This window comes from Delphinus delphis, chromosome 8 (genome assembly GCF_949987515.2).
Source record: "Delphinus delphis chromosome 8, mDelDel1.2, whole genome shotgun sequence".
NCBI classification, from domain to species: domain Eukaryota; kingdom Metazoa; phylum Chordata; class Mammalia; order Artiodactyla; family Delphinidae; genus Delphinus; species Delphinus delphis.
The window spans coordinates 49,232,985-49,260,130 of NC_082690.1; the positions used below are offsets into that span (position 1 = coordinate 49,232,985).

The window sequence follows — 27,146 nt, forward strand, 5'->3', positions numbered from 1 at the left end:
TTACTTTTCAGTTGAGCTATGAGATCATGAGTATATTCCTGGAACGCCATTTATTGGATTTATTAGAAATTGCCCCAAATATGAAGGAGAATTGATATAGGAAATTGAGACCATTTAAAATGGAATCCTCTCTGTTTCCTACCATTAAACTTCAAGTAACAAAATGATGCCATAGGTATGTGTCCATTGTTCGTTCTGAATCTTTTATTTTAAGACTTGAGGCTGGTTATTTTGCTGATTAAATTTCAAGAGTGTTTTTGGAAAACAAACAAACATTTTTCTAAGAGTTACTCTTTCTTTAAGCTTCAGTTTTATTTCAAGACAGTAATGAATGAGTTGTATTTTGGGGAATAAACTTCAGCCAGTGGGAACAGATAGTCCCTTCATATATTCCAGACCAATTGACTAAATTGATGTAGAAATTGATAAATCATATTTTGTAGTATCTGAAAGTATCCTCCTATTATGAGCTGCCTGTAGCTATCATGGCAGCAGCCTGTCATAATGTCCATTATCCCATCACTAAAATTACTGTATTGTCGACCCCATGATAGCACTGGCCTTGACAGAGTGAATGAAGAGTCTGCTAAACAGTTCCTTGTTTCATATCAGTCTGTAACTGTATATTGCAAGGGCCGAGGTTTAATTCATACCTCAGCAGAAATCACATAGTGACAGGCTATGCTAAGTGATCTGTCTCTTCCAATTTGGACTCATGCTTGAATTTCATAACTCAGAGGAGAGTGAGTGAGTGAGTGAGTGTGCTGCAGTGGAAAAATACAGAACTGGAGGTCAGGAAACTTGGGTACTTGTAGCTGGGCTACTCTGGACTCTTTGAATCACCCTAGTCAAGGTTCAGAATGTTAGGGTCTACCTCTCAACTGGAGGAAGTTAGAATAGTTTAAAAAAAAAAAAACGAACACAAAAACCATGATTTATACATTTGACTGTCAACTCAGATTGATTCATGATGGCGCTATGGACCATGGTGCTAAGAAGGATGGTGAGGCTGCATCAGGCCCCTCAGGAAAGAAGACAGTAAAAATTAGCACAGTCAGCCATGAATTAGAAAGAAAACAGTGTGACCCTAGATCTCTAATTTCTTTGATAGCCCTGGCATTCAATGTTACCATGTGCTTCATGGGAATGACATAATTATAATAAATTATGATAGTAGCTACCATTTGTGAAGTTTTTCTTATATACCATTATCTTAATTTAACTTAACCTTCAAAATAATGCAGGAAGGTAGGTCATCTCATCCCCATTTTATAGATGAATAAATGAACTTTTAGAAGCAAAGTAACTTGCCTTAGTTCATACCTCTAACAAGGACCAGATTTATGGTTGGAACTCAGGTCTGACCCCAAAGGGCCACTCCTTTCATTGTTCTCTACGGGTTCATATGTAAGCCTGCATTTGTTGATGTTGACTTGACTTATGAGAGGCTGATAAGCATGAAGTTGTCAGAGAACTAAATTTATTTAGGTCACTACACAGTTGAAAATATAATCATTATGGATCTCTGCAAATTGTATAGGTTTGAGAATGAAGTAAGAACAATGTAGTTTTTAAAATAATTTACTTACAGATATTCTGGAAGCTCTGTTTAATTTTTTTTAACTTCTTAAGACTTCATAATTTCTTAATGGGAGTAAAGATGTCAAATTCTGGGATGAGTAAAACTTTTTAGCCTCCTTTGAAATTTGGAAGACAATTGAAGATGATTTAAGGATAACCCTCACTCCCCAGCTCAGGGTCCAGTGTGTCTGGTGTAGTTGTTCTCTCCAACAGAATGGAGGACGGACCTGTCACTTATCCCACACGATAGGTGACATTCAATAAGTCCTTCATAAATAATTGCTGAATAAAGAAATAGGATATTGCATTCCTAAGTTTCATCTCTTATTTCTACGGTAGAGAACAAGAGATGTTCTTCAAAAAGCTAGCTCAAGTTACCCACTTTTCCTTATGCATAATAACTTTAAGATATAAACACATACTACTCAATAAATTAAAAACAGAGTGCTTGTTTAGCAGATGAACCTGGTCCAGAGTTAGGCAGGCAGCTGTGACTTTTCAGTGCTGCTTTCTATCCACTAGAACTTGCCTCCTATCTGGTTACAGGATTACATCACTAGATGAATCATGTCATGTGGTATCTTTCTTGAACCCTTTATGTCCTAGTCTGTTATATAGGTGCTATTATGTGCGTATTCTTTTTCTGGTGGTGATGATGTCGGCACAGGGAAGGAGGGAGAAGCTGGTATTTTACAGGAGGTTTGTATCTTTTTTTTCTGCAGAACATCTAACTATTGCATGACTGGGAAAATTTGGCTTGTCTCTTAGACAATGCTTTTTAAATTAGGTGTGATTATTTCTGATGAGTTCTAGATTGGTCACATGGTCATCTCTTCATCTCAGCAACAGCTGAGCTTTAGCGTATCCCTCTTATTGGAACTCTCATTGTGCACCGCTTCCCCCCAGCCTCCGGCCCTGGGCCTTTATGATGTTTTAAAGTTGTGATTTCAAAGTAAGGTATGTTGGCCTTCTGTCTTATATTTCTTAGATTATAAGGGAATTTAGAAATCAATAGTGAATCAAGGACTAAATCTATTCACAAGGATCTTACCAGGAGTATTGGAACAGTCTTTAAACTGGCCTTTTGCCTCCAATGCACCACAAAACCCATCCGTTTCAAGCTGTCAGAATATTTCTAATACCCCCTCCTCCCACAAAATGTCTTGTCATTCTGCTTAAAATCCTTCAGTGGCATCACACTGCACATGGGATACAGTCCAAATTCCTTAAAGTGACAGAGAAGCCCCATAACCCACTGACTGACCAACTTTAAACCTTAAAACCAGTTTCTCCTCCATTTTCCTTCCTAAGTACATTACTCTCCTGAAAAAATAGTGTCACATTTTGAATACACTATGTGCACTCTCTTGTTTCCAAATTTCATTCTCTATCAAGTTTGAGGAGGCTTAGTAATTAGCACCTTTTAAAAATTTTAAGATTAAAACCAGATAAGACAGAGGTGCCAGATTCTGATAGAGATTTTTTTTAAATCAAATTTATTATTGCTAAAAGCGAGGTTGGAGGAAATGGCTATGGCAGGCAGTAAAATGGGTTTACCCAAAGCCTCTGAACTCTTGATTTACCCCCATACCCCAAACTGCCAACTTCTGCAGAGCCACAGTCTGCCTTGCTAAGCTTACCTTATAGCAAAAGAGAATGCAAGGCTCATGCAGCTTGGCCGGCTCCCAAGAGGAATAAGTGAGCTGAGCATCCCCAGTTCCTTTTTACAAACTTAGCCAGCAAAAAAACTTCCTTCTCCTTGTGGGGATGGAGAAGGAGATCCAGAGCGTTACATGGGGAAGTCTTTCTACTTGAAACCAATACTCTGAGCCTGGGAAACCCTTTATTCCTCTGTCTTTCTGTGGAATTCTGGCTACCCCTGCCCATCCAGCCTCAACGATATTTCTTTTTGTCTGTAGCTTTTCCTGGTCTGCGTATTCCCCATCTCCCCTAGACTCCTAACCAACTTAACTGTGTTATTTTCCATTACACTCCATGTTCACTCCATTATAGTATGTGAGGTCAATTTAGTGAAATGATTAGCTGGTCTGTGAAATCCTGAAGGTCAGGGGCTGTGTTATGCTTCACCAATACCTAAGAGTGAGTTTAGAACCTTGTGGGCACTTAATAAATAAAGATGTTTTCTAAACTACGTAGAAGGAAACTAAGTGAAAATTACTTACTTCGATGACCGCTTGCTAGGTGCTAGCTGGGATGGAAAGTTGTTCCTGTTATCTCACCTAATCTACACAACAACTCTGAGAAGCTGAAGGTATTACTCTCATTTTTCAGATGAAGAGAGAGGTTCACAGAACTTTGCCTAACTATCAGTGGAGCCGATATTCAAACCCAAGTTGGCCTGTTGTTCTTAGATGAACCCTTATACCTCCCTGATCCCTGGGTTATCTGTAAACTGAGATTGTTTTTCAGAATATAAATTAAACAGATATAAAAGTCATAACATAAGGACAGAAATCTCACACTCGTGTTTTTTAGCCTTTTAAAATAAGTTTTTAAATAGATAAGGGAGAGTATATATTTAGAAGTTAGCATTTCAATATTGACTTTTTAATGCTTTCACTGAGGAGACCTTGTGTCTCATATCATTGAGAAGTTATTAATGTAAGTTATACAACATATGAATGGGTAACCCAGGTAGACTATAGGTTAGCTGTCAGTCAACATATTTAATTTTAAGATTTATGCATCGCCCATTTAGTCTTATTTGGCAATATTCCTTCTTTTTTCCTGACCTCATTCACTCTGTATTATCTTTATCTTGTTCCCATATATCTTATTGGATTTATGTCTTTAATCTGATATATCTGAGCTCACCCAGCTGACCTCCAGTCATTTTAGTCAATGTTTAGTTGTATGTGATAAAATCTACCTCATCTTCAAAATACTCGGAGTAAATTATAAGGAATTATGAGATTTTCCTGGATCATTTACTGAGCTGGTTGCTAACAAATTTTTCTTAAATGATAGAACAATAATAACTGATGTGTATTGAATGCTAACCCTGCGACGAGTATCCTGCTAAGTGCTACGTATGCATTTTTTTCTAGAAATCTTCACAACAACTGTGTGGGTTAGTCACTAGTCTTCCCCATTTTCAGATGAGACAACACAACTTCAGAGAGAATTTAAGCAACTTACCCATGGCAACACTGACTGAGTGGCAGCGTTAGAGTTCAAGCTTTTGCTGACTCACTCTCGATTCCTGCATTTTTACACTGTGTTACCAAAAGCATAATTCTCACTTTCTGGAAGCTGAGCATTGCCTTTAGAGAGAGACAGAATTGAACTGAATTCTGTCTTTACAAATAACAAGCTCTGCGACCCTAGCTCTGTTACTCAATCTCTCTACCTCCTTTATTTGCCTGTGGAATGGGCGCAATGCCTATATCATGGGATTACTTTATTAAAAGCCCTAGTACAGAAGGAGCTTAGTGTTGTACCTGGTATTTGGTGGATGTTCAGTAAATGCTAAATCCCTTTTTCTTTCCCTCACAGAGAAAAATAATACTCCCTATGTTTCCAAAGCTTTTCCATATTTTTTTATTTGAGCCCCTAAGATCCCTGGTTTAACAAGGATTATTATTTCTGTTTTACAGTAGAGAAAATAAGGGCTCAGAAAAGTCAAAAGGCTTAGTTTTGGTCATACACATCTTGTCAGGAACAGAGCAAGGGCTTTATGTTTCTCACTCCTTTTCAGTACACAGTATTTACCTCTCGAAAAACAAGTACACTGAAGGCAGAAGGAAGGACATCGATAAAATCTAAAAGGTTCCTATATGAAAAAATGTTCTGCAAAAAGATATTTGCTCAATCTTCTAACCCTCCTTTCCCTGAGACGCAAAAATCTAGAAAGAACTCAGGAAGGAAGGGTAAGATCCATTAGGAAGATTGTTCCCTTTGCTCAGCGAAGGCCATAATTGAGTTGACATTTAATAGTATTTGCTTATTTCAGAGCTGCAGATACTCAGCTTTTAGTGAGGACTGTTTTGTAATAGGTTAGAGGCTACATTGCATATTATCAGAATGAGTAAACTTAGTTGCCAAGAGTGATCTTGCTGATCCTTGTTAATGAAAAGCAGGGAAGTCCCCTTATAAAACGCATTGCTAAATGATGGATCTGTTTACCATTGCCTGTTGACCATCCAGCAAATGGCACTTTGAAACAGACTTTCTTCCTTTGATCACCACGTAGCACCCTAAAATTCTTAAAACATATAAACTGGAAGTAGAAATGGTTAACGCAATCTGCTCAGAGTCCTGCAGTTTGCATTCAGGCTTTCCGAACCATTCCCATCCTCTTACTCATCATGCAAGTGAGACAGTCATGTGTGGATGGATCATCTCCCATAATTATCTAGGATTCTCTCCTTGCTTCTCCACTGGGCTCCGGAAAGTTGGAGGGTGATAGTAAAAGATTGCTTGTGAATCTGGACCTTAGGGTAAAGGCTCACTTATTTAGAATGATAATTTGCTCCTAGCTCTGGACCTCGAAAGATTACTTTTATTCATATTAGGATAGTGAGTCACATCCCATTCCCCATGAGCTGGGATGCAGAGCCCACTTTTCTCTCTACATTGTATAGAAGACTTAAATCACAGTTTCTTTTTCAATCCCCCACTGATGGTACAATATGGGATTTTTCTGTATTAAGAAACATAGGTCAGTAAAGGCCAAGGTTTGGTTGATTCTTGTAATTTTCCTAATTCCATCACAATAGCTTGGGCCAATATTCTTTAATTCCAGTTCTGTGACTTTACCGTAGAAGTAGTGTTACCTAATGTCTGTGCTTTTGTCTCCTGTCTTTGAAAGAGCAATTCTTTTGTTACATTTGAAAGGACTTAAAAATGAGAAACCTAAGGATTAACTTTTTAATTAGATATAATGATTAGAAGCTCTTCATCACAGCAGTTTTCCTTTCGTTATGAAAGGAAAGTTGACAGTTTCTGTTCAATTAATGTTCATTGAAATGTTTTTTAAATGAAATTATTGCTGAGTAAAAGGACATCGAAAAGCATATGACATGATTAAGGGCCTTGCTTTTTGACTTTTTTATGGGGAAAGACTGCTGATTTAAAAAGAATCCTGAAGACAACAAAACATTATATTTCTGCACAGGAGTAATATTTAAGTCTCAGTGCTTGTAAAACTGAATATCACAAAAGCTTCACCCCACTCTAAGTGTTTGCAGTCCCCATGCTAACTGACCTTTGATCACATCAACATAGTTCAGTGAAATCAAATTTGCAAGGCTTATTTTGGTGAAACCCATTATTTGTGATGATGGTGCTGGACTTTCGACTTTGGAATAGTTTACCTGTTACTGTCTTGACTTCATAGTATAATTTCAAATGATTTAGTTCATTTAATTGGGGGTTTCGCCATTGATGTATTAGCATTCCATATGCAACTTCATTTTGGGATGAATAGGCCAGAACCTCATGAGCGCTGAGATTAAATGCTTTCCATGACTCTGAGACTTGGATTTATCTCTTGTTCTAGCAGAAAATCACCTGGTTCTTGTAAATAAATCCTACCTGAACTCCCTGCTTCTGCAGTACTTACCTCTCTAGTCTCTTAACAAATAGCTGTAAATATTCTTTCAATAAAAATTATTCTCTCCTTGTAGATTTTTATTGCCTAAAGTATCAAACAGATATTTATCATCCTTACCCTGGAAGCCTTCTGTACTTTCTCCTTCCTGATAGCATTCATGGTATTAATGATAATGATAATAATATTGATGACACCCAACATTTATTTATTATTACTTATTCTAAGAAGTGTTATGTATAAGTAATTCATTCAGTCCTCACAATAATCCCAAGAGATTGATAACATTATTGTTCATTATTATGATTCCCAATTTACAAGAGGGGAAACTGAGGCTTGGCAAGGTTAACTGATTTTCCCAAATTTACTCAGTAAATAATTAATGCAGCAGACACAGACCCATTTATTGTCCCCCAGCAAGATTTTTTATTAATTGCTGTTGTTCCCTGCCTATAAGCTTTACTAGAGTCAAGGACTGTCGCCTTCTTTATACTAGTTTTTCTTAATCCAAACTCTATTCCTTTGCTTTTTATTTTTTATTTTTTTTGCGGTACGCGGGCCTCTCGCTGTTGTGGCCTCTCCCGTTGCGGAGCACAGGCTCCGGACGCGCAGGCTCAGCGGCCATGGCTCACGGGCCCAGCCGCTCTGCGGCATGTGGGATCTTCCCGGACCAGGCACGAACCCGCGTCCCCTGCATCGGCAGGCGGACTCTCAACCACTGCGCCACCGGGGAAGCCCTCCTTTGCTTTTTCATCTAATCCTTGCCCCTTGCCTGCCCTAGTAATCCAGGCTTACCTCTTATTGGCTCTCACCTGACCCCAGTTGTCTCACATAAGTTAGAAACCTCGAAGTCATTATTAATACTACCCTCTCCTTCCATGTGAAATAGACCAATAAGATATTTCTGAGTGTTTGTGCTTGTGCGCGTGTGTGTGGGAGAGGGAACGGGAGAGAAAGAGAGATGAGGGGGAGGAAAGGAGAGAGGTGGAGATAAGGGAGAAAGAAAAGAGAAAAAAGGGAGTGGGAGAGGTAGGGAAGGAGAGAGAGCGGCTGAGACAGAGAGACACTTATGCAAACAGACTAAAAGATGTTGCTACCCAGTGGAGATGTATCGATTAGAGGAAGGAAATGAGAGGGCAAACTTCCAGGGAGCTTTACCTTAGGGCCATTTTGATATCTTAAAAGAGTTGAGACAAGAAGTGAATCTGTAAAAAAAAATTCTTTGGTGTTAACAGAGCAAAAGAATATTCCTAAGAAGACCAATGCTTTAGTCCTGGCCCTGCCACTATCTAATTGCATAATCATAGGTACATCAGTCTGGGTCTCAGTCTCCTATCTGTAAAATGGGCACAACCATCCCAGCCTCATGGGATTGTTTTAAGAATCAAATGAAATACTTATATGATGAAGAAAAGGTAATGGAGATCAGATTCTTGAAGTGCTTATGAACTAGTGAAATGATAAATATCTGACATATGGACAGAGCTTAGCATTACACAGAAATAAAAATATGTTTAGGTAAAGAAGAAAGTTAATAGCTAATGATTATTTATTGTGTGCTTATTTTATGTTAGTCACATAAGCCGACTCATTTAATCTTCGCAACAACCACATGGCATAAATACCATTCTCAAACCCATTTTACAGAAGAGAAAACTGAGGTCCAGCATGTAGAGTAACCTGATCAAGGTCAGACAGTTAGTTAAAAAGCAGTCTAGCTAGGATTCTAGCCCAGCAAATCTGACTCCAGATCTTATACTCTTAACTATCTATCCTCTCTGCCTCTTCCATGAGCTGGGAAAGAATAGGCATTGCTTGCAGAGGAGAAGCCCTTTGCTGCCAGTAAGGAGATTCTACCACCACAAAGCCCACCAACACAGTTCCTCTCCATGGCTGAAGGGCACCTCTGTGTCAGGTTTACCTCTCAACAGTGTACCCTCCCCTCCCTCAGCTACTTCCATATTGGCTATCAAAGCACTTAGGCCATTAAAAAACGTTTGGAAAAAAAAATTGAGTAACTGTGCTGTATAAATCCTGCTTTTCAAAACCTTGGAAAATAGAAGTGTATTAGGCATGTTGAAAGTGCAATTTAAAAGACTTTCTATTTCCAGCTGAGATTTTTCTGCTTGGGTATGCTTAAGCAACATGGAAATAAAAGATTTCCATCAGGTATCCTTAGAAGTTCTTTCACGTTCTAGTTAATTCGGCAATGCCTACGTTAAGATCAGAGTATCTTAACCTGTCATGTGATTATTTTTCTCTAGGCCGTTTACTAGAGTGGACCACAAGGCTAAGAGTACCATAAAAGCAAATTCATTCCCGAGAGTTATTGATTTTTTTTTCCCCTCTTGCATTCCTATTACAACACGAGAAGCCCTAACCACCTCCCTCTTATATTTAATATGCCGTGATTTTTAAAAAGCATCATAGTGAGGCGTCACCGTAAGCCACTGTGAGGCCCTGAGCATTTCAGCCTTTGAGACAGTGCTAGGTCTATATTACTACTGCACATACTGCAAGGACAAAATGCAGTGGAGAACTTGGAAGGGAGAGAGGTTAAGTAATCTGAGAAGGTTAAAAAATGGTAATGGTAGTAAACTGATCTATGCTGATAAGAACTGAGAGTGTTAAAACCTAAGTCGAAGTCCCATATCAGCCATTTATTGATAGTGTGATTTGCATGCCTGTCATTTAACCATTCAGTGTATCTGTTACCTCAATTTAAAGTGGCTGTGTTAATTCTGTCTATACATACACCATAAGGTTTTTGCAATAACCAAATTCATTCATTTATTCAACATACATTCATTAAACACCTATCTCATCGCTAGACACTGTACGTACAGGTGTAAAATGATAAACAAAAGAACTCTTCTCTATCCATAATAGGGTAGTCTAACAATAATCTAGAAGTCACAAAAAAGATTTATAAACTAGGTTCTATGAAAATCTATGATGGAATATCCTGATCAAGGTCTAGGGCAGAGGTTATTAACTGGGTATGATTTTGTCCCCCCAGGGGACATTTGGCAACGTTTGGAGACCTATTCGGTTGTCACCACTCGGGGAGGGGAGTGCTACTGGCATCTAGTGGGTATAGGACAGGGATACTGCTAAGCCTCCTACAATGCACAGTAGAACTGAGATTTGAAGGATAAGTGGGAGATAATTCTGGAGAAGAGGTGGGAGAAGATTTGAGGCAGGGTAACTAGCACCGACATGAGAATGCACTTCATCATAGCCTAAGTGCTAGGAGCAGGCCTGTGGGGCTGGGGAAAGGAGTGGGGGGAGGTAGCACAAGATGACATTGGTGAAAGACCAAGGGGTGGGACCATGCAGGGCCGGGAGGGTCATGATGAAGTGGATATTGTGGGTTCCTGTGCATCTGCCTTGAGCAACTGAGTGGAAGAAGCTGGGATTTACCGGATGAGGAAATGAAAGAGAAGCAGATTTGAGGGGGAGGAAGGAGGATAAGAGCTCAGAGTTTGAAGGCGTTTCCGTCTGAGATGTCTGTGAGATATTTGAGTGCAGATGACCAGCAGGCAGCAGGATATCCAATTCAGGAAAGAAATCTGGGCCAGGAATATAAATGAGGTATCCATTGGCATACTAATATTTAAATGAGTAAAAAGAGAGAGGGTAAAAAGTAAAAGGAAAGAGAATTCCTAGCTGTGAATTCTCTGTGAACATCAAGAACATCTCTGTGAACATCAAGTACAATGCTTTTCACATCCATCCATTTATTTAACAAACCTTTGCTCTCCTTCGTTATATGCTAGGTAATGTGCTAGGGCCTGGGGTAAAAAGATGAATAAGATTGACCTTGCTCTCAGAAGGAGTCAAAAAAGCAAGTGGGTGGAGGGGAGACAGAAAATTCTTTTTTTTTTTTTAACCTTTTATTTTATATTAGAGTATAGGTGAAAAACAATGTTGTGTTAGTTTCAGGTGTACAGCAAAGTGACTCAGTTATACATACACATGTATCTATTCTTTTTCAAATTCTTTTCCTATTTATGTTGTTACATAATATTGAGCAGAGTTCCCTGTGCCTATACAGTAGGTCCTTGTTGGTTAGACAGTAAATTCTTAATACTGTCCTGTAAATGAGTTTGTGTAGCTTTCCTTCTGTCAGGAGAGTCCAGCGGAGAAGGGCTGAGGTCTCTTGAAGTGGGCAAAGATGAGGAAGACAGATTTGATCTGCCCCATAGTTCTATCCCGGGTTGGCCCTAGCTTTAACTCTGGCCTGAGGTTTACATGCTGTGACCTGGCATTCGGTAGAACTACGGTCAAAGACCTGTTGCCCTGCCTGCTTCAGTCAGCTTCTCTGGGATCCTCTGCTTTCTCTCCCTTATAGAACTGGGCTTATGATTCCAGACTGCAGAGTATATGGAATAGCACTTTACCACAATGACTTGCATCTCTTAAGCACATATGAAATATACTGACTGATTGATCAAATATATAGCACACTTCTCTATCGTAAGAATTCTGGTATCCCACAGGTCATATCATGCCCTCTGGAACACTATTGCATACAGTAAAAGTTCATGCTCTCTTTTATTTTGGTAAAGTCGCATGAGTCTTACCCCATCAAAAAAAACAAGTGTCACTCTTCTTAAATAGGAGAAAATGGGTCAGATATGAGCTTTTGGTAAGAGCCATGGCCAAACTCACCAGAGATCTTTGGAAATACAGAAGATTTGGGTAAATATACTAACATATGTTTTTGAAGTTTTAATATGCTTTTATCTATTTTAGGCCCTATTAATAAAAATAATATCAAGTGAACACTGAAAGAGTCTATGATGTTCCAGGCTCTGTGCTGGCGCTGACTGTACACTGGCTTCGCTTTTCTGATCCTACAGTTTACTTGGGGAGACTAGAGATTAAAAGTAAATAAATAAATATATTCCATTAAGATAGGAACCGTGAAGGAAAGAAACAGGGTTCAGGGAGAAAGAACATTAGGAGGATACACACTTAGACTGGGGTGTGGTTGTCAGGAAAGGTGAATCTGCAAGTACCTAAGTATTTTCCGATCAGTGGTCAAACGTGTGTTGAACAAAGAGCCGAAAAATATGAATTTATCTTAGGTCTTCTTTCTTTATTACTTACTTACTATTTAATTCTTACTTATTAAATAAGTTAAAATAAAGTTAACTTCACAAAGAATAACAGTGATAACTGTATGCTAGGCTCTGCTCTAAAGTTTTATAAATATTAACTCATTTAATCCTCAACAGTCCTATGAGATAAGTACTGTTATCATCTCTATTTTATACATGAGCAACAGGAGCAAAGGAGAAACTAAGGAACTTGTCCAAGGTCACATGGCTGGTACATGGTGAAGCAAGTTACATTAGCCTCTGTGGACCTATTTATCTGTAAATTGAGAATAATACTTTCATGGGAATAAGATGGGTGCTGCATGGGAAAGTAATTTTTTAAGAAGTACAATGGTAGATTTCTATCTTTATAATTTTAATACCAATTACAATGTCACTATTACAATGATGTAGGCTCTGAATGTGAAATATTATGAGGAAACCAGAAATGTTAAGATGGAGGAGCCTACCCTCAAGAGTTTACTGTCTTACTAGAGAGATTATCAGCATACACGATAATGTACAATTCAAAATTGCATGGGATATTTTTGCTAAATTTAAGGCCATAGTTGTAAATGCTTAGTTGAGAGAAAAATGGGATTGTTGAGGATTAAAATCTATCCATAGATCACTGAATTATAGCTCTGAAAGACACTTGAGAGATGATTGAATCTAACTTCTGTATTTTGTAGATGAGTAATTGAAGCTTGTCAAAGCAAAATGACTGAACCAAGATCTTACTGCTAATTAGGGCAAGAATCATAACAAAGAGTAAGGCCCGTGGATATGAAATCTCAGCCCTTTCCTCTAGTTAAACTTTTTTATATTCTTTGCTTCCCTTCCTGCGGGAAGGTCAGTGCTTTCTAACCCCCTCTCCACCTTGGGCAGATGGATCAAACTACAAGATTAAAACATTAAATGATAACAGAAATTGTCACTTTGGATCAAGTCCAGGAGATTGAGACTTTCTGATGGTTTTTCTAGGAACTTTTTAAGGAAATTTTAAAAATGGCTTCAGTGAAGTCTATTGATATTCCTTCCATGAACTGCACATATTTAAGATGTACAAATTGATGTTTTGACATATGAAACCATCCATTCACGATAATGAACATATCCTTCACCCTCAAAAGTTTCTTCATGCCTCTTTGTAATCTCTTCATCCAACTCCCTCCCCCTGCCCATTGTACCTCCCCATTCCTAGTTTCTCCTTTCTATCCCTATAGGTTAGCCTGCACTTTCTATAATTTTATATAAATGGGACCATACAGTGTATATTATTTCTCTTCTTTCATTCAGCATAATTATTTTTAGATTCATCCATGTGTTATGTGTATCAATAGGTCATTCCTTTTTAGTGCTGAATAGTATTCCATTGTTTGGATATATCACAATTCACTCATCCACTCACCTGTGGTTTCCAGTTTTTCGCTATTACAAATAAAATTGCTATAAATATTTGCATATAAGTCTTCGAATAAACATATGCTTTCATTTCTCTCGGATAAATATCTAGGAGTAGAATGGCTAAATCATGCTAGGTACATGTTTAAATTTTCAAGAACCACTGAACTGTTTCCAAAGGGAAAGTAGCATTTATATTCCCACGAGCAGTGTATGAGAAGTCCAGTCTTCCACATCTTTACCAATTCTTGATATGGTCAGGCTTTTTTAATATCATTCATTCTAATAATTAGTGTATTTTAATTTTTATTTCTCTAATAAATCACAGTGTTGATACTCTTCCACATGCTTGTTTGATACATATATATCTTCATTGATGGTGTCCGTTAAAATGTTTTGCTCATTTTTAATTGGATTGTTTTATTATTGAGTTTTGAGAGTTCTTTATATACTTTAGAAACAAATCCTATGTTAAATATATAGTTTATAAGTTTTGCTTGCATTCTATGACTTGTCTTTTCATTCTCTTAACAGTGTTTCAAGAAACAAAATTTCCCATTTGTTGATGTCCAATTTTTCAATTTTTTTCTCTTATGGTTGTGCTTTTGGTGTTGTATCTAACCCTTAGATCAGAAAGATTTTCTATGTTTTCTTTTAGAAGTTTTATTTAGGCTTTACATGTAGGTCTATAATCTATTTTGAGTTTATATGTAGTAAGAGGTATACATCAAAGTTTGTTATTTTGCATATGGATAGCTAATTGTTCCAACATCATTTGTTGAAAAGATTACCTTTTCTTTATTGAACTGCCCTTGCACCTTTGTTGAAAATCAGTTTGCTGTCGATGTGTGGGTTGATTCCTGGAGTGTCTGTTCTGTTCCATTTGTTCCGTGCTATTCCAAGTTGTTTTGGCTACTCTAAATTCTTTGAATTTCCATATGATTTTAGAATTGGCTTGTCAGTTTCTCTAAAGCAAACAAATAAGCAAACAAATAACTTTGTTGGGGTTTTGACTGGGTATGCATTGCACTGAACCTATAAATTAATTTAATTAATTTAAATTAATTAAATTAATTTCTTAAATTAAATTTTCTTAAATTTAATTTAAGAAATTAAATTTCTTAAAAATAGTGAGTCTTATTACCCAAGAACTTCATATCTCTCCATTTATATGTCTTTAATTTCATTGAGGAAGGGTTTGTGGTTTTATAAATTTATCCCTAAGTATTTTATATTTTTTATAAATTTATTTTTTTCACCTTCCATTTATTTATTGCTAGTAAAGAGAAATACAGTTTTTTCTTGTATACTGATCTTGTATTCTGCAGCCTTGCTGAACTCATTTATAAATTCTAAAGTTTACTTTAGATTCTATGAGATTTTCTACATAGACAGTTATGTCAAATATAAAGAAAGATACTTTTATTTTTTCCTTTCCAATATTTATGTCTTTTTCTTGACTTGTTAACTGTCTAGAACCTTCTAGACAATGCTGAACAGAAGTGGTGAAAAGGAACATCCTTATCTTGTCCTGAGATTTTTTTTTTCTTATCCAGGAATTGATACTGGATTTTGCAAAATGTTTTATCTGTGCCTATTGACCATATGGTTGGTTAGTCGTTTGGTTATTTTCTTTAAATGTTTGTAATATGATGAATTATATTAAGTCATTTTCAGAGGTTAAACCTACTTGATTATGATGCGTTACCCCCTTTATATATTGGTGGATTCAATTTGCTAAAATTTGTTTAGAACTTTTTTCATATATACTAATGAGGGCATATGAATATTTCCTTTTCTTGTAATATCTTCATCTGGCTTGGTACCAGGGTAATGCTGTCCTCAAAAAACAAGTTGTGAAGTATTTTTTCCTCTTCAGATCTCTGAAAGAATTCGTATAGAATTATTTTTTTTTCCTTAAATAAAATTCATGAGAAGGCATCTAGGCCTGGAGTTTCCTGGTGGTTAGGTTTTTAATTAAAAATTCCATATCTTTAATAGATATATGGTATGGCTATTCAGGGTTCTTATTTTTCTTGAGTGACCTTTGGTAGTTTACATTTCTCAAGGAATTTGTCTGTTCCATATACGGTGTCAAATTTATTGGCATAAAGTGGTTTCTGAGATTTCCTTACTAGTCCGTTAATGGCTGCAGAATCCGTAGTGACGCAACCTCTCTTATTTCTGATTTTGATAATTTATTTCTTCTCTCTTTCCTCACTAGTCTTGCTAGAGGGTTATAAATTTTATTGATATTCTCAAAAAAACTAGCTGTTAGTTTTATTTATTTTCTCTATTTTCCCTTCTAATCTTTTAACGTTTCTGCTTTGTGATTTTAATTTGCTATATTTTTTAATTTTAATAAGGTGCAAGCTGAGATCATTAATTTGAGACCTTCTTTCTTTTCAAATATAGGTGTTTAGTGATATATATGTTCCCTTAACTACTGCTTTAAAGACATCTAACAAATGTTGATATGTTGTGGCTTTATTTCATTCAGTTCAAAATGCATTCTAACTTACTTTTGATTTCTTCTTTGACCAATGGGTTATTTAAAAGTGTGTCATTTAGTTGCAAAATATTTTGGGAATTTTCAGAAATTGTTCTATTGTTGATTTCTAACTTAATTTTACTATGATCAGAGAATATGTTTTCTTTGACTTGAATCCTTTTAAATGTATTAAAATTTGACTTATGGCTCAGAATATGTTCTACCTTGGTAAATGTTCCATGAGCACTTGAAAAGAATGCTGTTGTAGGGTGAAATGTTTTTTAAAGGTATATTAGCCTAATTTGATGGATGGTTTTGTAAAGGTTTGCTATATCCTTATAGATTTTGCCTGCTTATTCTATTAATTATTCAGAGTAGGATAATAAAATCACCAACTATAATCATGAATTTCTCTATTTCTCCTTGTTGCTTTGGTTTCTCCAGAAAACCAATTTTATATCCTCAATTCATCAAGTCCACTGGGTTCCAACTGGATCCACTCTCCTGCAATGTGGCCTAGACATTCAAGGTTGTAAAAGGGGCAATCATAAGACTTATCTTGTTTGTTTCCTGTCTCTTAGAGTTCACTACTTTTTGTTCTCTGATGTCCATTTTTGAAACTCATTGTTTCATATATTTTGTTCAGTTTTTTTTTTCCAGATAGGAATGTAAATCTAAGCCCTGTTACTCCATTTTTATTGTCGTGAAGTTATATTTAAACCAATCACTAGCAGAAAGCATTCAAATGCAGACCTTTTGAGCATGACAATAGTACCAACCATATAAAAGGTACTTTCAGACACTCTGAGGCCTGTAATCTAATTTAGAGCATGGCAGTATATTTAGATATGATGGACATATGGCCTAGTGACTAAGGGTTTAACAGAAAAATGGCAGCCGTGACATATCAGACATTGTGCTGGCAGGAAAAAAAATACATACAACATTCTACTTTGTGGGCAGAGGCAAATGCACACTGAGTGGTTCTTGAAAAGAAGCAGAGAATTGAAATTATATAATATTTATCTTTGTACTGTGTGTTTCTAGCACAGTGCTTAGCACATAGTAGAGCTCAATAAATGTTTGTTAAACTGAGCAAAATTGAATTATGTCAAATATTAGATCAGGTAAGACTCGTGGTGGACTCTATTTGAATACCAAAGGTAATAGACTTTAGAACTTATAGAAGTGATGGGACATGAGTGCAAAACATGCTATATGCACCTAATAAAAACTAAATAGTTAAGCAATATGGCCTAAATGATTGAGCTACCTAAAGCCTCCAAAAGTATATCAGTGTTCCTATTTTAAAGAGTGAGGAATAAATATATGAAATTTACTATCTCATGAGGTTTAGTTTCCCCGAATTTATGCACACTGATGCTCTAAGTATTAGTTAAAGCTAAGATTGATTAGCATAAGGAATAGGAAGCTATTGACTTTTTATTCAAGAGTAATAATTTTATTCAATAATTGTTACTTGGCTCCAGTAACAATCTTGAGTATTAAGCTTTCTTGGTGTCATGTTCTTTCCAAAACACCAGTAATGATCTTTCCCACTCTGTGCCTTTGTTCTACCTTTTCTTACTCAGGAATGTCCCCTATCTATCTCTGCATGTCCAAATTTTACCCTAACTTCAAGCTCTAGCTAAGTGCTAAATCTTCTGGAAGCTGCCCTGATTTTCCCAGTTAATGTAACTTTTCTTTTTCATTGTTTTGTGAATAGTTTATACTACCTCTTTTATGGCACGTATCCTTTTTTAACTTGTCTTTTTGTTATTTGTGCCCATGTATCATCCCTTCAGTTAAACTCTAAGTTCCTTAAAGACAAAATCAACATCTGATATCCATTTGCCCGTAATACAATGAAAAAGTATAGCACATGGGAGATGCTTGATATGCTTGTTGGACCAATAAATAAATGAATGAATGCATGACTCCAGGGGCATTTTTTATGTAGAGGTCCTACATGCAGAGACTGTGGATTCTCTACCCTTTTGTGAAAGAGTAGGAAAGAAGGACCTTTTAAAAGATGCTGCTTAAATGAAAAGCACAAGGGATCTGTTGAACAAGAGATAGAAGTAGTCCAAGGCATGACAGAAGACCCAGAGGTTGGGGTCTGGAATAATGATGAACATTTGCTCAAGGAATTCAGAAAAAATAGATTAGAATTTTGGAGGATAACTTAGAAAACAACTTTTATTTTCCTGTTGTTTGATAAATATGGAACATCTACTAGCGAAGGAATATTTTCTGGGAGTTGTGGGCTGGCTGGTTGACAGTGCATGAGGGAGAAGCATGTGGCTGGGGCAGATGGAAGAGTATAAGGGCAGGAATGAAGGCAGAGGAGGGACTGTGGGTGTCAGTTGAACAGAACACCATGAATGAGAAAAAGAGAAGGTTGGTTGAATTGATATGGAAAAATAAACTGTCTAATGGCAATAACCTTATGGTGTGTACTCATGAAATATTAAGGAAAAACAATCTCCTTACAAATTAGCCCAGGTAGAAATTTTGAAAGATCAATTCTACTTGCAATTCCTTCAATTCCAAATTGAAAAGTAATTGAGACAAGGGGAAAACTTTGCCTTTGAGACTTTCACACCACCAAGTCATTAGTATGAACTAATCCACCATCACCAGGGTACAAATGCAGAAAAACTAGGTAACCCAAATCATGAAGCTCTTCTAAAAATAATACAGCAAAAATCCTTCATTTATGTTATCACACTGTTTCCTACAGTTTGTACCTTGTTTTACACTCCTTGGATTTTCTAGGTCAATTAAAAGCACAATTTATTCATTATGCTGTGTGTTGCCCTCAGTTTACCCCTGACCTCTAGAAATACTTGAATAAATATCCCCATTGTTGGCTGTGTAACTAGCCCTGAGAGCATAGATTCCTTTGGAACTTCAAAGTGCTCAGCACCTTACAAGGTGCATTACCACCTGCCTCAAGGATGCCACAGAGTCTGTGGGGCAGGGGGGAGGGAGGAGGTTAGTAGAGCCTTACCTTGTAGGCTTAAGTTAAGGAACACTCAGAATGTGTTGCTATATTCTGTTGTTCAGATTTTATTTAGTGCTTATACCTTTTTTGTTAAAGTGTGCAAGCAATTTCTCTGGGATTAACACGTTCCAGTTATGTGTAGCCCACTCTCAGGTCCCACGAATATGTGAAGGTTCAATTCTCCTGGCATTATTTATGTAAATTCTACCTGGAAGAAGAAATAAATGTGACTCTTACCTAATATAGAAGACAAGAGAAAGACCTTCTAATTACTCTTAAATTTTAATATAAATATTTGACTGCATTTTATGCTCACGAACTTTCTGGCTACTCTTTAGAAATAATCCCAGATAAATAACTGTAGTTAATAAAGGCAGTAATACTCTCTAGATGGAAAATATATCACGTCTAGATCATAACTAAACTGAGAGGAGAGTTGGATATATTAAATGACACTGTGAGAACGCATGTGTTTCACACAGAGCCGACAAGTGTACACACCTGCCTATGTACATATATGTGCATATGTAACCCACTCCTTCAATTTTACTACTTTTCACAAGCTGCTCAAATTCTACCTCCATGGCCTGCCACCCAGATCTTCTGGTGGAAATATTTTTTTACATCTCTCTCCCTCCTACTTCTTTCCCCCCACACACTTATGGTATGTGCAGTTTCGCCAGACCCATGTAAAGACAGGGGAACACTGATGGGATTGCTTTTCACAAGTGTGGGAACGAAAATCCTTCCCAATGAAAACATCTGTCTCTGTTCAAGTCATGCCCAGTTATCCCCCAAAAGAAATGTTCTGATTAACATTTTTTTTTAAGTCTTAAGATAGCAGTTTGTGTAGCAGATCTAATTAAGAAGTTTATGTAACAGATCTGCAGGGGTTTTTTTTCCTCCTTCAACTGGGTTCTTTGAGCTCAGTTTGAGTGTTACTAGCTTTCGCCATGCAGCGGCAAAGTGCTTCCCGGGCTGAAAATTATCAGCTTCTGTGGGATACTATTGCTTCCTTAAAACAATGTGAACAAGCTATGCAACATGCATTTATACCGGTAAGGAAAATTTCCTTTTATTTTCCTAGGGATTCTTTTCTTTTTCTCCTGTTTTTTCTTTATAGCTATAGATAAATGGCATGTATTCTATGTATTTAAAGATGTGGTATCTTCTCTGTAGTTCTTGTTTGGGATAAACATGTCTCTTTTTGCTCTGTGTGAAATCTGAATTATTAATATGGTCAAATATTGATCAGTGAGAAAGAGTAAACAGTGGTCCAAGCAAACTTATCCCACTGAAGATAGTAGGTTCTAATAGTAACATGTACTAAAGAAAGGGCACAAGATTGATATTCTTCATATTAATATTTGAAACAGCTTACAGTGTATGTTTCCTGGTTGGTTCCCCCAAAGTACTTAGAATGGCTTGAATATCTTTTGCAGTGGGTTTGATACATAGATCAGGAAGCCAAAAGTTAGTTCTTATGTTTCGATTCTTTGCTTATCCAAGTAAAATCTACCATAAAACCTCTTCTGAAAAGCGATTGTTCCTTTAGTAGTAACATACCACTTAGAGATTTGTAAAAATGGCTTAGAAATTTGTAAAAAAAAAAAAAAAAAAAAAAGCATAGATATATAAAATCAATTAATTGAGTCAGTGTCATTGTGTTTTCCATTGCAGATATAATATTTGTGCTTATAATTATACAACTAGAAGAACCAGGCTGGCTACATTTGATAGGCTGAGGTGGGGTAAATGGGACTTGGAAGAAGAATATAAAAATATTTGCTTCTTTAAATAGATCTATTTTGAAGGATTGAGCTAATCTATTCGAAATAAGAGAACACTCTTAAAAATTAAGACCTGCAAAAAATTATTTGGAATTCCTTAAGAAAAACATTATTTCTGACATAGAAATAGTTGGATTCAATCTTCTTTGAAATTCAAGTTATTTTCAAGTGGCTCAAGTCAGATGCCATATTTTTCTCTGTAACTGGGGAATCACCTGTTTCAAAGACTGTACTATGTTTAAAGTTCTTCTCATTGAATACTATTCTCTAATTGGATCTCTGTAAGTTGATCTTAATTGTTAAAGACATAAAACATATAATTTTTGCAAGGATTTAAAACACTAATGGTGGGAAGCTTTCTAAATCAGATTAAGTTATAATTATTCTGCTCTGAACTGGAATCTGCTGTGTATAGTTTGCTTCTCCTATCTTTATTAAACTCTTCCTCCTTTGTTTTAACAAGAAGATTATGATACCCCTTGTGAAGCTCTTGTGTCTCCTCCTTCGGAGAGCTTTCTCTGGCTAGGCAGAATTATTTTCTTCTATCTCGGTTCCTTGCATGCACCACTGATTTATCACCCAACATATTTTATTGTAAGTATTTTCTTTTCTGTCTCTCTAATTATATTGTAACTTCTTGGAGCTAAGGAGGAAAGGAAAGTAAGTTGGAGAAAGGAACTGATATTTGTTTCTTTTCTTATTTTCCTGTCTCGAACTCTTTGAATATAGGCAGCATCTATTCCTAGGGTCTAACACAGTGTTTGGCAAAACAAAGAGTGCTTGGTGAACATGTGAGGAATGAATGAAATCAACTAATGAGAGTCTCCAGTTCCAGCATTTCTAGTTACTACCTGGCAGTTTTCATAACCAGCTTTGTCTATACTGACCTCATAAAATTATTTCTATTCGGATACATCTGGAGATAACAATAAACCTTGACTAAAGCATTGCCATGGGGTGATGGTGGGAGTGGTAGTGTGTTAGTGCAGGAGATAGACCTTTATGGGAAAAAGTAGCCTTGGATTCAATTCCCATAGTCCATGGGCTACTTTTCTTCTATTCTCGTGTCTGTTTCCCCATACTGCAGGCATTCACATGGACGTATTCAAGTTTTATTCAGGTTTGCTTCATTTTGACTGCTCTAAATCTTTTTCCAGCAGGTATTAGGAACTTGCCAGTCTCTCAACTCTTCTCAAATTTCTTCCAAGTCTTGCATTAAATGTATCATTATGTCATCATAATTTTACAAGGACTGCTTTTAGAAAACATAGACATTATTAAAATATTACTATCAGTTGAGAATAATTCTGTTTAAATTGAGCCTCAGTTTATTTCATTGTTAGAATATATAATTTGGATCTCAGGAAAAGGACTTCATTTATTCCATATTTTATGTACTTTTTAAGCCCAGTGATATGTACTTCATACACACACACACATATACATACATGAATATGTGGCGTTCTTGGCTAATGATGCCCTTCATTATTTAGGATATCCAAATAAATCCTTAAAACACACATCTTTACAATGATGCATTAAGCATGTTAAAGAAGTGAAAAACTATATTGACTCAATCAGTTGCCTCCTTTAGAACAGACCTGGTTATCTTTTAAAATAAAGTACTTGGAAATGAATAGTATGTAGGAAGTGTAGACATACATTGATGTAGCTGATCTTAGAAACACTGACCTGGAAACTTCACAAGCTGTCTGTGCATCTCCTGTGAGTGTGGATTACTAACACATCATTAGAATACAGAGCCACCTAGATGGTCTGGACCATCTCTCACGTGTGCAATAAGCCATAGATCACAAGTGGTTTTTCAGTCAGTGCAGATCTGTGTACTAATAATAAACCTGACATAAAATCTCAAGCTATAATACAGTCTTCCCCAGAGAACCTCCAGATACAGCCTAAAATGTACACTGGAGAGGGGAAACTTAAAGCAGCTGTTACCTGGATAGGGTACTGCCCAAAACACTCTGTAGAAAGAAGGAAGACAAATTATGGACTCTCGAAGTTTCAGTATTTGATTTCACATAACAGATCGTCCCCTGTAATGATGAGGTGGAGATCAAATCTGGATTCTCAGGGAGGTTCATCTTCTTGACCCAAGAGCCTTGAGTATAAAACAGCAATGCAGAATTTCCCACATCTTTAGCATAAGTGCCAGCCAATGTAACCTAAATATTTATTGAATGAATGACTAAGAAAAAGCTCTCTCATGAAGTCCTAAAAATTAGTTCCATCAATGGAGCTGTAAGAGCATCCTTCTAGATAGTCAGTATCTTTGTATATCAGCAAATCAAAGGCTTTGCTGTTTTATCACTCAAATGAGCGGATATGCTTGTAAAAAACTGTCCCATATTTAGTAGTTATTTTCGTAGAGACTTGCCTGTGTTTCTATTCACTTATTAGTTCGTTCACTTCACTCAGATTTTAATGAGCCCCTACTATGTTCTAGGCATGGTCCTAGGCACAGGATAAGGACCTGAAGGTACACTTCAACTTCTTTGTGACACCATCACTTTGGAATAGAGACTGCATTACCCCTTGCCCAAATGGTACCTTACTGTCTTTTGTTGCCATGAACAAAGTTGATTTTCCCTGCGCTGGTAGTCATCATGTTTGGATTTGGTCTAATGTGAGGTTCATGCAGCTTGCCAAGCGTTGGTTCAAATACGAAAATGAATAAATCAGGAGAATCCCTGAGGATACTTACATGGAATTCTGCCCACCGGGAATTTTCAAATGGACACACAAATCACTCTAACACCAGATAAAAAGTGTTGAGTCCCTTAAGTACCCATGAATTACCATAAGAGTTAAGAAAAGGGGTGCCGGGCTTCGTGGAAGGGTATCTCAGCTGAGTTGTGAAGATCAAATAGAATTTTGATATGTAGTCATGATGGTGGAAGAGGGCATTCCAAGTAGAAGGGAATAGTAAAGGTACTTACTAATGGTGTAATCGTGGTTCGTTTTCCATCTGATCATTCACTTAACCAATATTTATCAGATACTTTTTATGTATCAGAAACTGTGTAATATGCCTAGGCATATAGCAATAAATAGCACAAGTTCAAACCCTACCCTGAGGGCATTTACATTCAAATGGATGAGACAAACATTAAATGAATAGTTACATATACATCTGTACTGCACACTTGAATCCTATCCTGTGAAAGTTCTTCATAGCATTTCTCAAAATTGTAACTTAATATTGCACATATACATACACATATATATATCTGTTATTAGAATAGTACAGCAACTGTAGATATTTTGCAAAGCCACTACAAACAAAACAAATAAATCATTCTTTCCCAAATGTTTTGTAGTCTTAAAGCACATGTTAATTTCTTTAGCAAACAGTTAGTACATCCTGTCTGACACATGCTGGACTTGATACTTTAGTATAAAAGTGATAGTATTTATTGAGCACCTATTGTGTGTCACGTTCTGTTCTAAACCCTTCCCATATTATTTCACTCAGTTCTGTCAACAGCTCTCTGATGTAGGCACTATCATTTCCATTTTACAAAGTTTACAGAGGTTAAGTAACTTCCTCATGATCACATAGCTAATAAATGGAAAGGCCAGGCCTTGAAACTAGTTATCTGGCTCCAGAGCCCATCTTCTTAATAGGTTCACTAGAATAAGGAGGAAACCACTGAAACCAAAACAACTGCAGCACAGCATGTTAAAAGCAGTAATCAAGGGATATACAAACCACAGTAAATGCAGCAAGGTGGGAGTGATCCATCTGCTTGGAATGGAGAGGAAAGATGACCAAGGAAGACTGAAAAGAGGAGTGAAGTCTTTGGATGGTTTTAAAATAGTGGTTTATCAGATGAAGGAGGAGAGTGAGGCTGCAACAGTAGGTGCAAAGGCACTTAGGCCTGAAAGAACAGTATGGAGTGAGGGATATTTATCAACTTTCCTCAAGTCCTGATCTTCCTCTTTGAGCATTCGGAAGGAATGTCGGGAACAACAAGGATGAGAGTGGGGTCATTTATTTAAGGTAAAGATCCTGTAGGTCAATCAGAAAGGAAGAACTGAATACTTATGGAGCCTTAGAAGAAAATCTCTAGTGGACAAAGAGATGACTTTCAGACCTAGCTTTATTACCTCCACTACATATGGCCTGGCCCACAGGTTAACACCTGTCTATGCCTGGAACTGAGGAAATATACGTGGAGAAGCAGAAAAAGCTTGTGCACAAATATGAAAGAATGAAACAAATGTAGAAAGAGAAAAGCAAATAAGAAACCAAGTGGTCCCAAAGAAGGATAATGAGAGAGATGAGTCTGCCAGAAGTGGTGAGAGGTTGGGAGAGGCTGGACTGTGGCTTCCTGGGTCCCTCAGAACTCCCAGTTCTTAGTTCCTATCTATCAAGTGCCTAACTGCTGAGCTTCTTCCCCTTTTAACCAGATATGTTCACATTTTGCCTAAGCTAGTGCAAGTGGCTTTCTGTTCCCTGCAACCAGAGAACCTTCATTACAACAGGGGCTGGTTAGTGGCTAGTGGTCCAGGGACAGGATCCATCCCTACACGAAAGGGCAGAACAACAGCTGGAGAAAAGGTGAGCAAATCGACAGAGTACATTAAGCTTCAAGGTGAAGTTCCATCCTTCAAGACTTAACTCACATCCCCTTCCGTGAGACTTACCTCATACTGTGTAACCAAATGATATGCCTTCTCCCTCATTATTTCAACCCTGATTAACTCTCCTTGAAGAAAACTAAGAGTAGGAAACCTACTTCCACATGGCTTTAGTCTATACTTTCTCCTTTAATCATCGCAGTACCAATATGAAATGGCCCCAATATTATTGTCTCCATTTTAGAGGATCAGTACCTTGTTGAAAATCGTATAGATGCTAAGACCAGGAGAGAAACCAGGGCTTCTGACCGTAATCCCACCTGCCTTTCTCCTTCACACCCACCGTGGTACTTTGCCCTATTTCTCTTGTGATGTTTCTCTGCTTTGTATTAGAAGCATTCGGGGGATTTCTCTTGTTTCCACAGGACACTGTAAACTCTTTGCAGAGCAAAACCATGTGTTTCCTCTTCCTAGATTCTGCAGCCCCAAGTACAGTGCCTTAAATATGATGTTTCCTAAACCAATCTGTTTGGGCTGATTAATACTTAAAATGTAAGAACTTAGGCAGCAGTGAGATGATAATGAGGAAATACTTCTTCTTGTCTCAAATACATCCTTGAAACCTGTCTCCTCAGCTCAACCATCCCTTCCACAGACCCTGCCTCCATCCCCTGAATGTCAAATTTGAACCATCATAAGCTCGGGTCAGCTCTAAATAGGATTTGTTCAATGATGAGTTTCAGTCCTAGTTCATGGTGTTCCAAGTGTGTTTTGTCCTTTCTGGATTCTAAATATTACTTGACTCATCATCCTCAATCATGCCAGATGCCTTTTTCTATTTCATTCCTCTTAGCCTCACTTTGCACTTCTGTCTAGTAATACCCCAGTTTTTAGTCTATTTCCTTCCAAAGAATATGAACAAGGCTATTAATGGAATTTCTATTAGTAAAGGAATAAAGGTGACACATAATCTATAGAGATGTTCAACCTAAAGGGGAAGGAAAGAACCGTATCTGAAGTGACCTGGATAATTGCAACAGCCTGGATCTGAATGAACATTTGCAGATTTGTGGTAAAATGGAATGAAATTGTCACTTTTGTTTTTGAACAAAAGGCAAAACTTGCCATCTTCTTATCTTCCTCTCTTGTGCAGTTTGCATTTCTTTGACTGCTGGTCTTGTGATTTCTGTGCATAGGTATCTGGAGTCCATGAAAAATTAACGCCCAGTGCAGGATGGCTTCTTTTTGTATCAGTATCGCTCATTGTAAAATGTTTGTGTTGACTCATCAAAATGGGGTATTAGTGCAGATATATGTTATGGTACAACAGAGTAAGCCCATCCTCTGCTTCTCCCACTTTCCTCACCTACTCCAGAAATTACAAAAGTAGGGCCCCAAACATATTTGTTACAGGACAGAAAAATAGACAGTTGCTCGGGGTTAATAATAGCAGTCCTCCTACAAGTAACAAAACAAAATTAAAACACACACATATCAAACCCTCAAAACCTTTAATAAGCTAATACTAGAAAAATAGTACTCTTTTAAGCTTCGTTTAGATATTTTTGTTTAGCAGGAACATGCCTAAGAA

The 27,146-nt window shown here is 37.0% G+C and overlaps 1 protein-coding gene across 14 annotated transcripts in view; it reads left to right on the top strand.

Annotated features, from left to right (window-relative positions):
* The window catches only part of DLG2 (discs large MAGUK scaffold protein 2), a 929,335-nt gene that overhangs the window by 137,365 nt on the left and 764,824 nt on the right, over window positions 1–27,146 (top strand). Inside the window, exon 1 of one of the 14 annotated variants that reach the window (XM_060018171.1) lies at window positions 19,906–20,218. The exons of 11 other annotated variants lie outside the window; for them this stretch is intronic. In XM_060018171.1, the coding sequence (XP_059874154.1) occupies window positions 20,114–20,218 (105 nt within the window). In that variant the 5' untranslated portion in view covers window positions 19,906–20,113. Of the gene's footprint in view, window positions 1–19,905; window positions 20,219–27,146 lie in introns of those variants that run through there. 2 more of the 14 variants (XM_060018174.1, XM_060018176.1) reach the window with 2 other exon arrangements.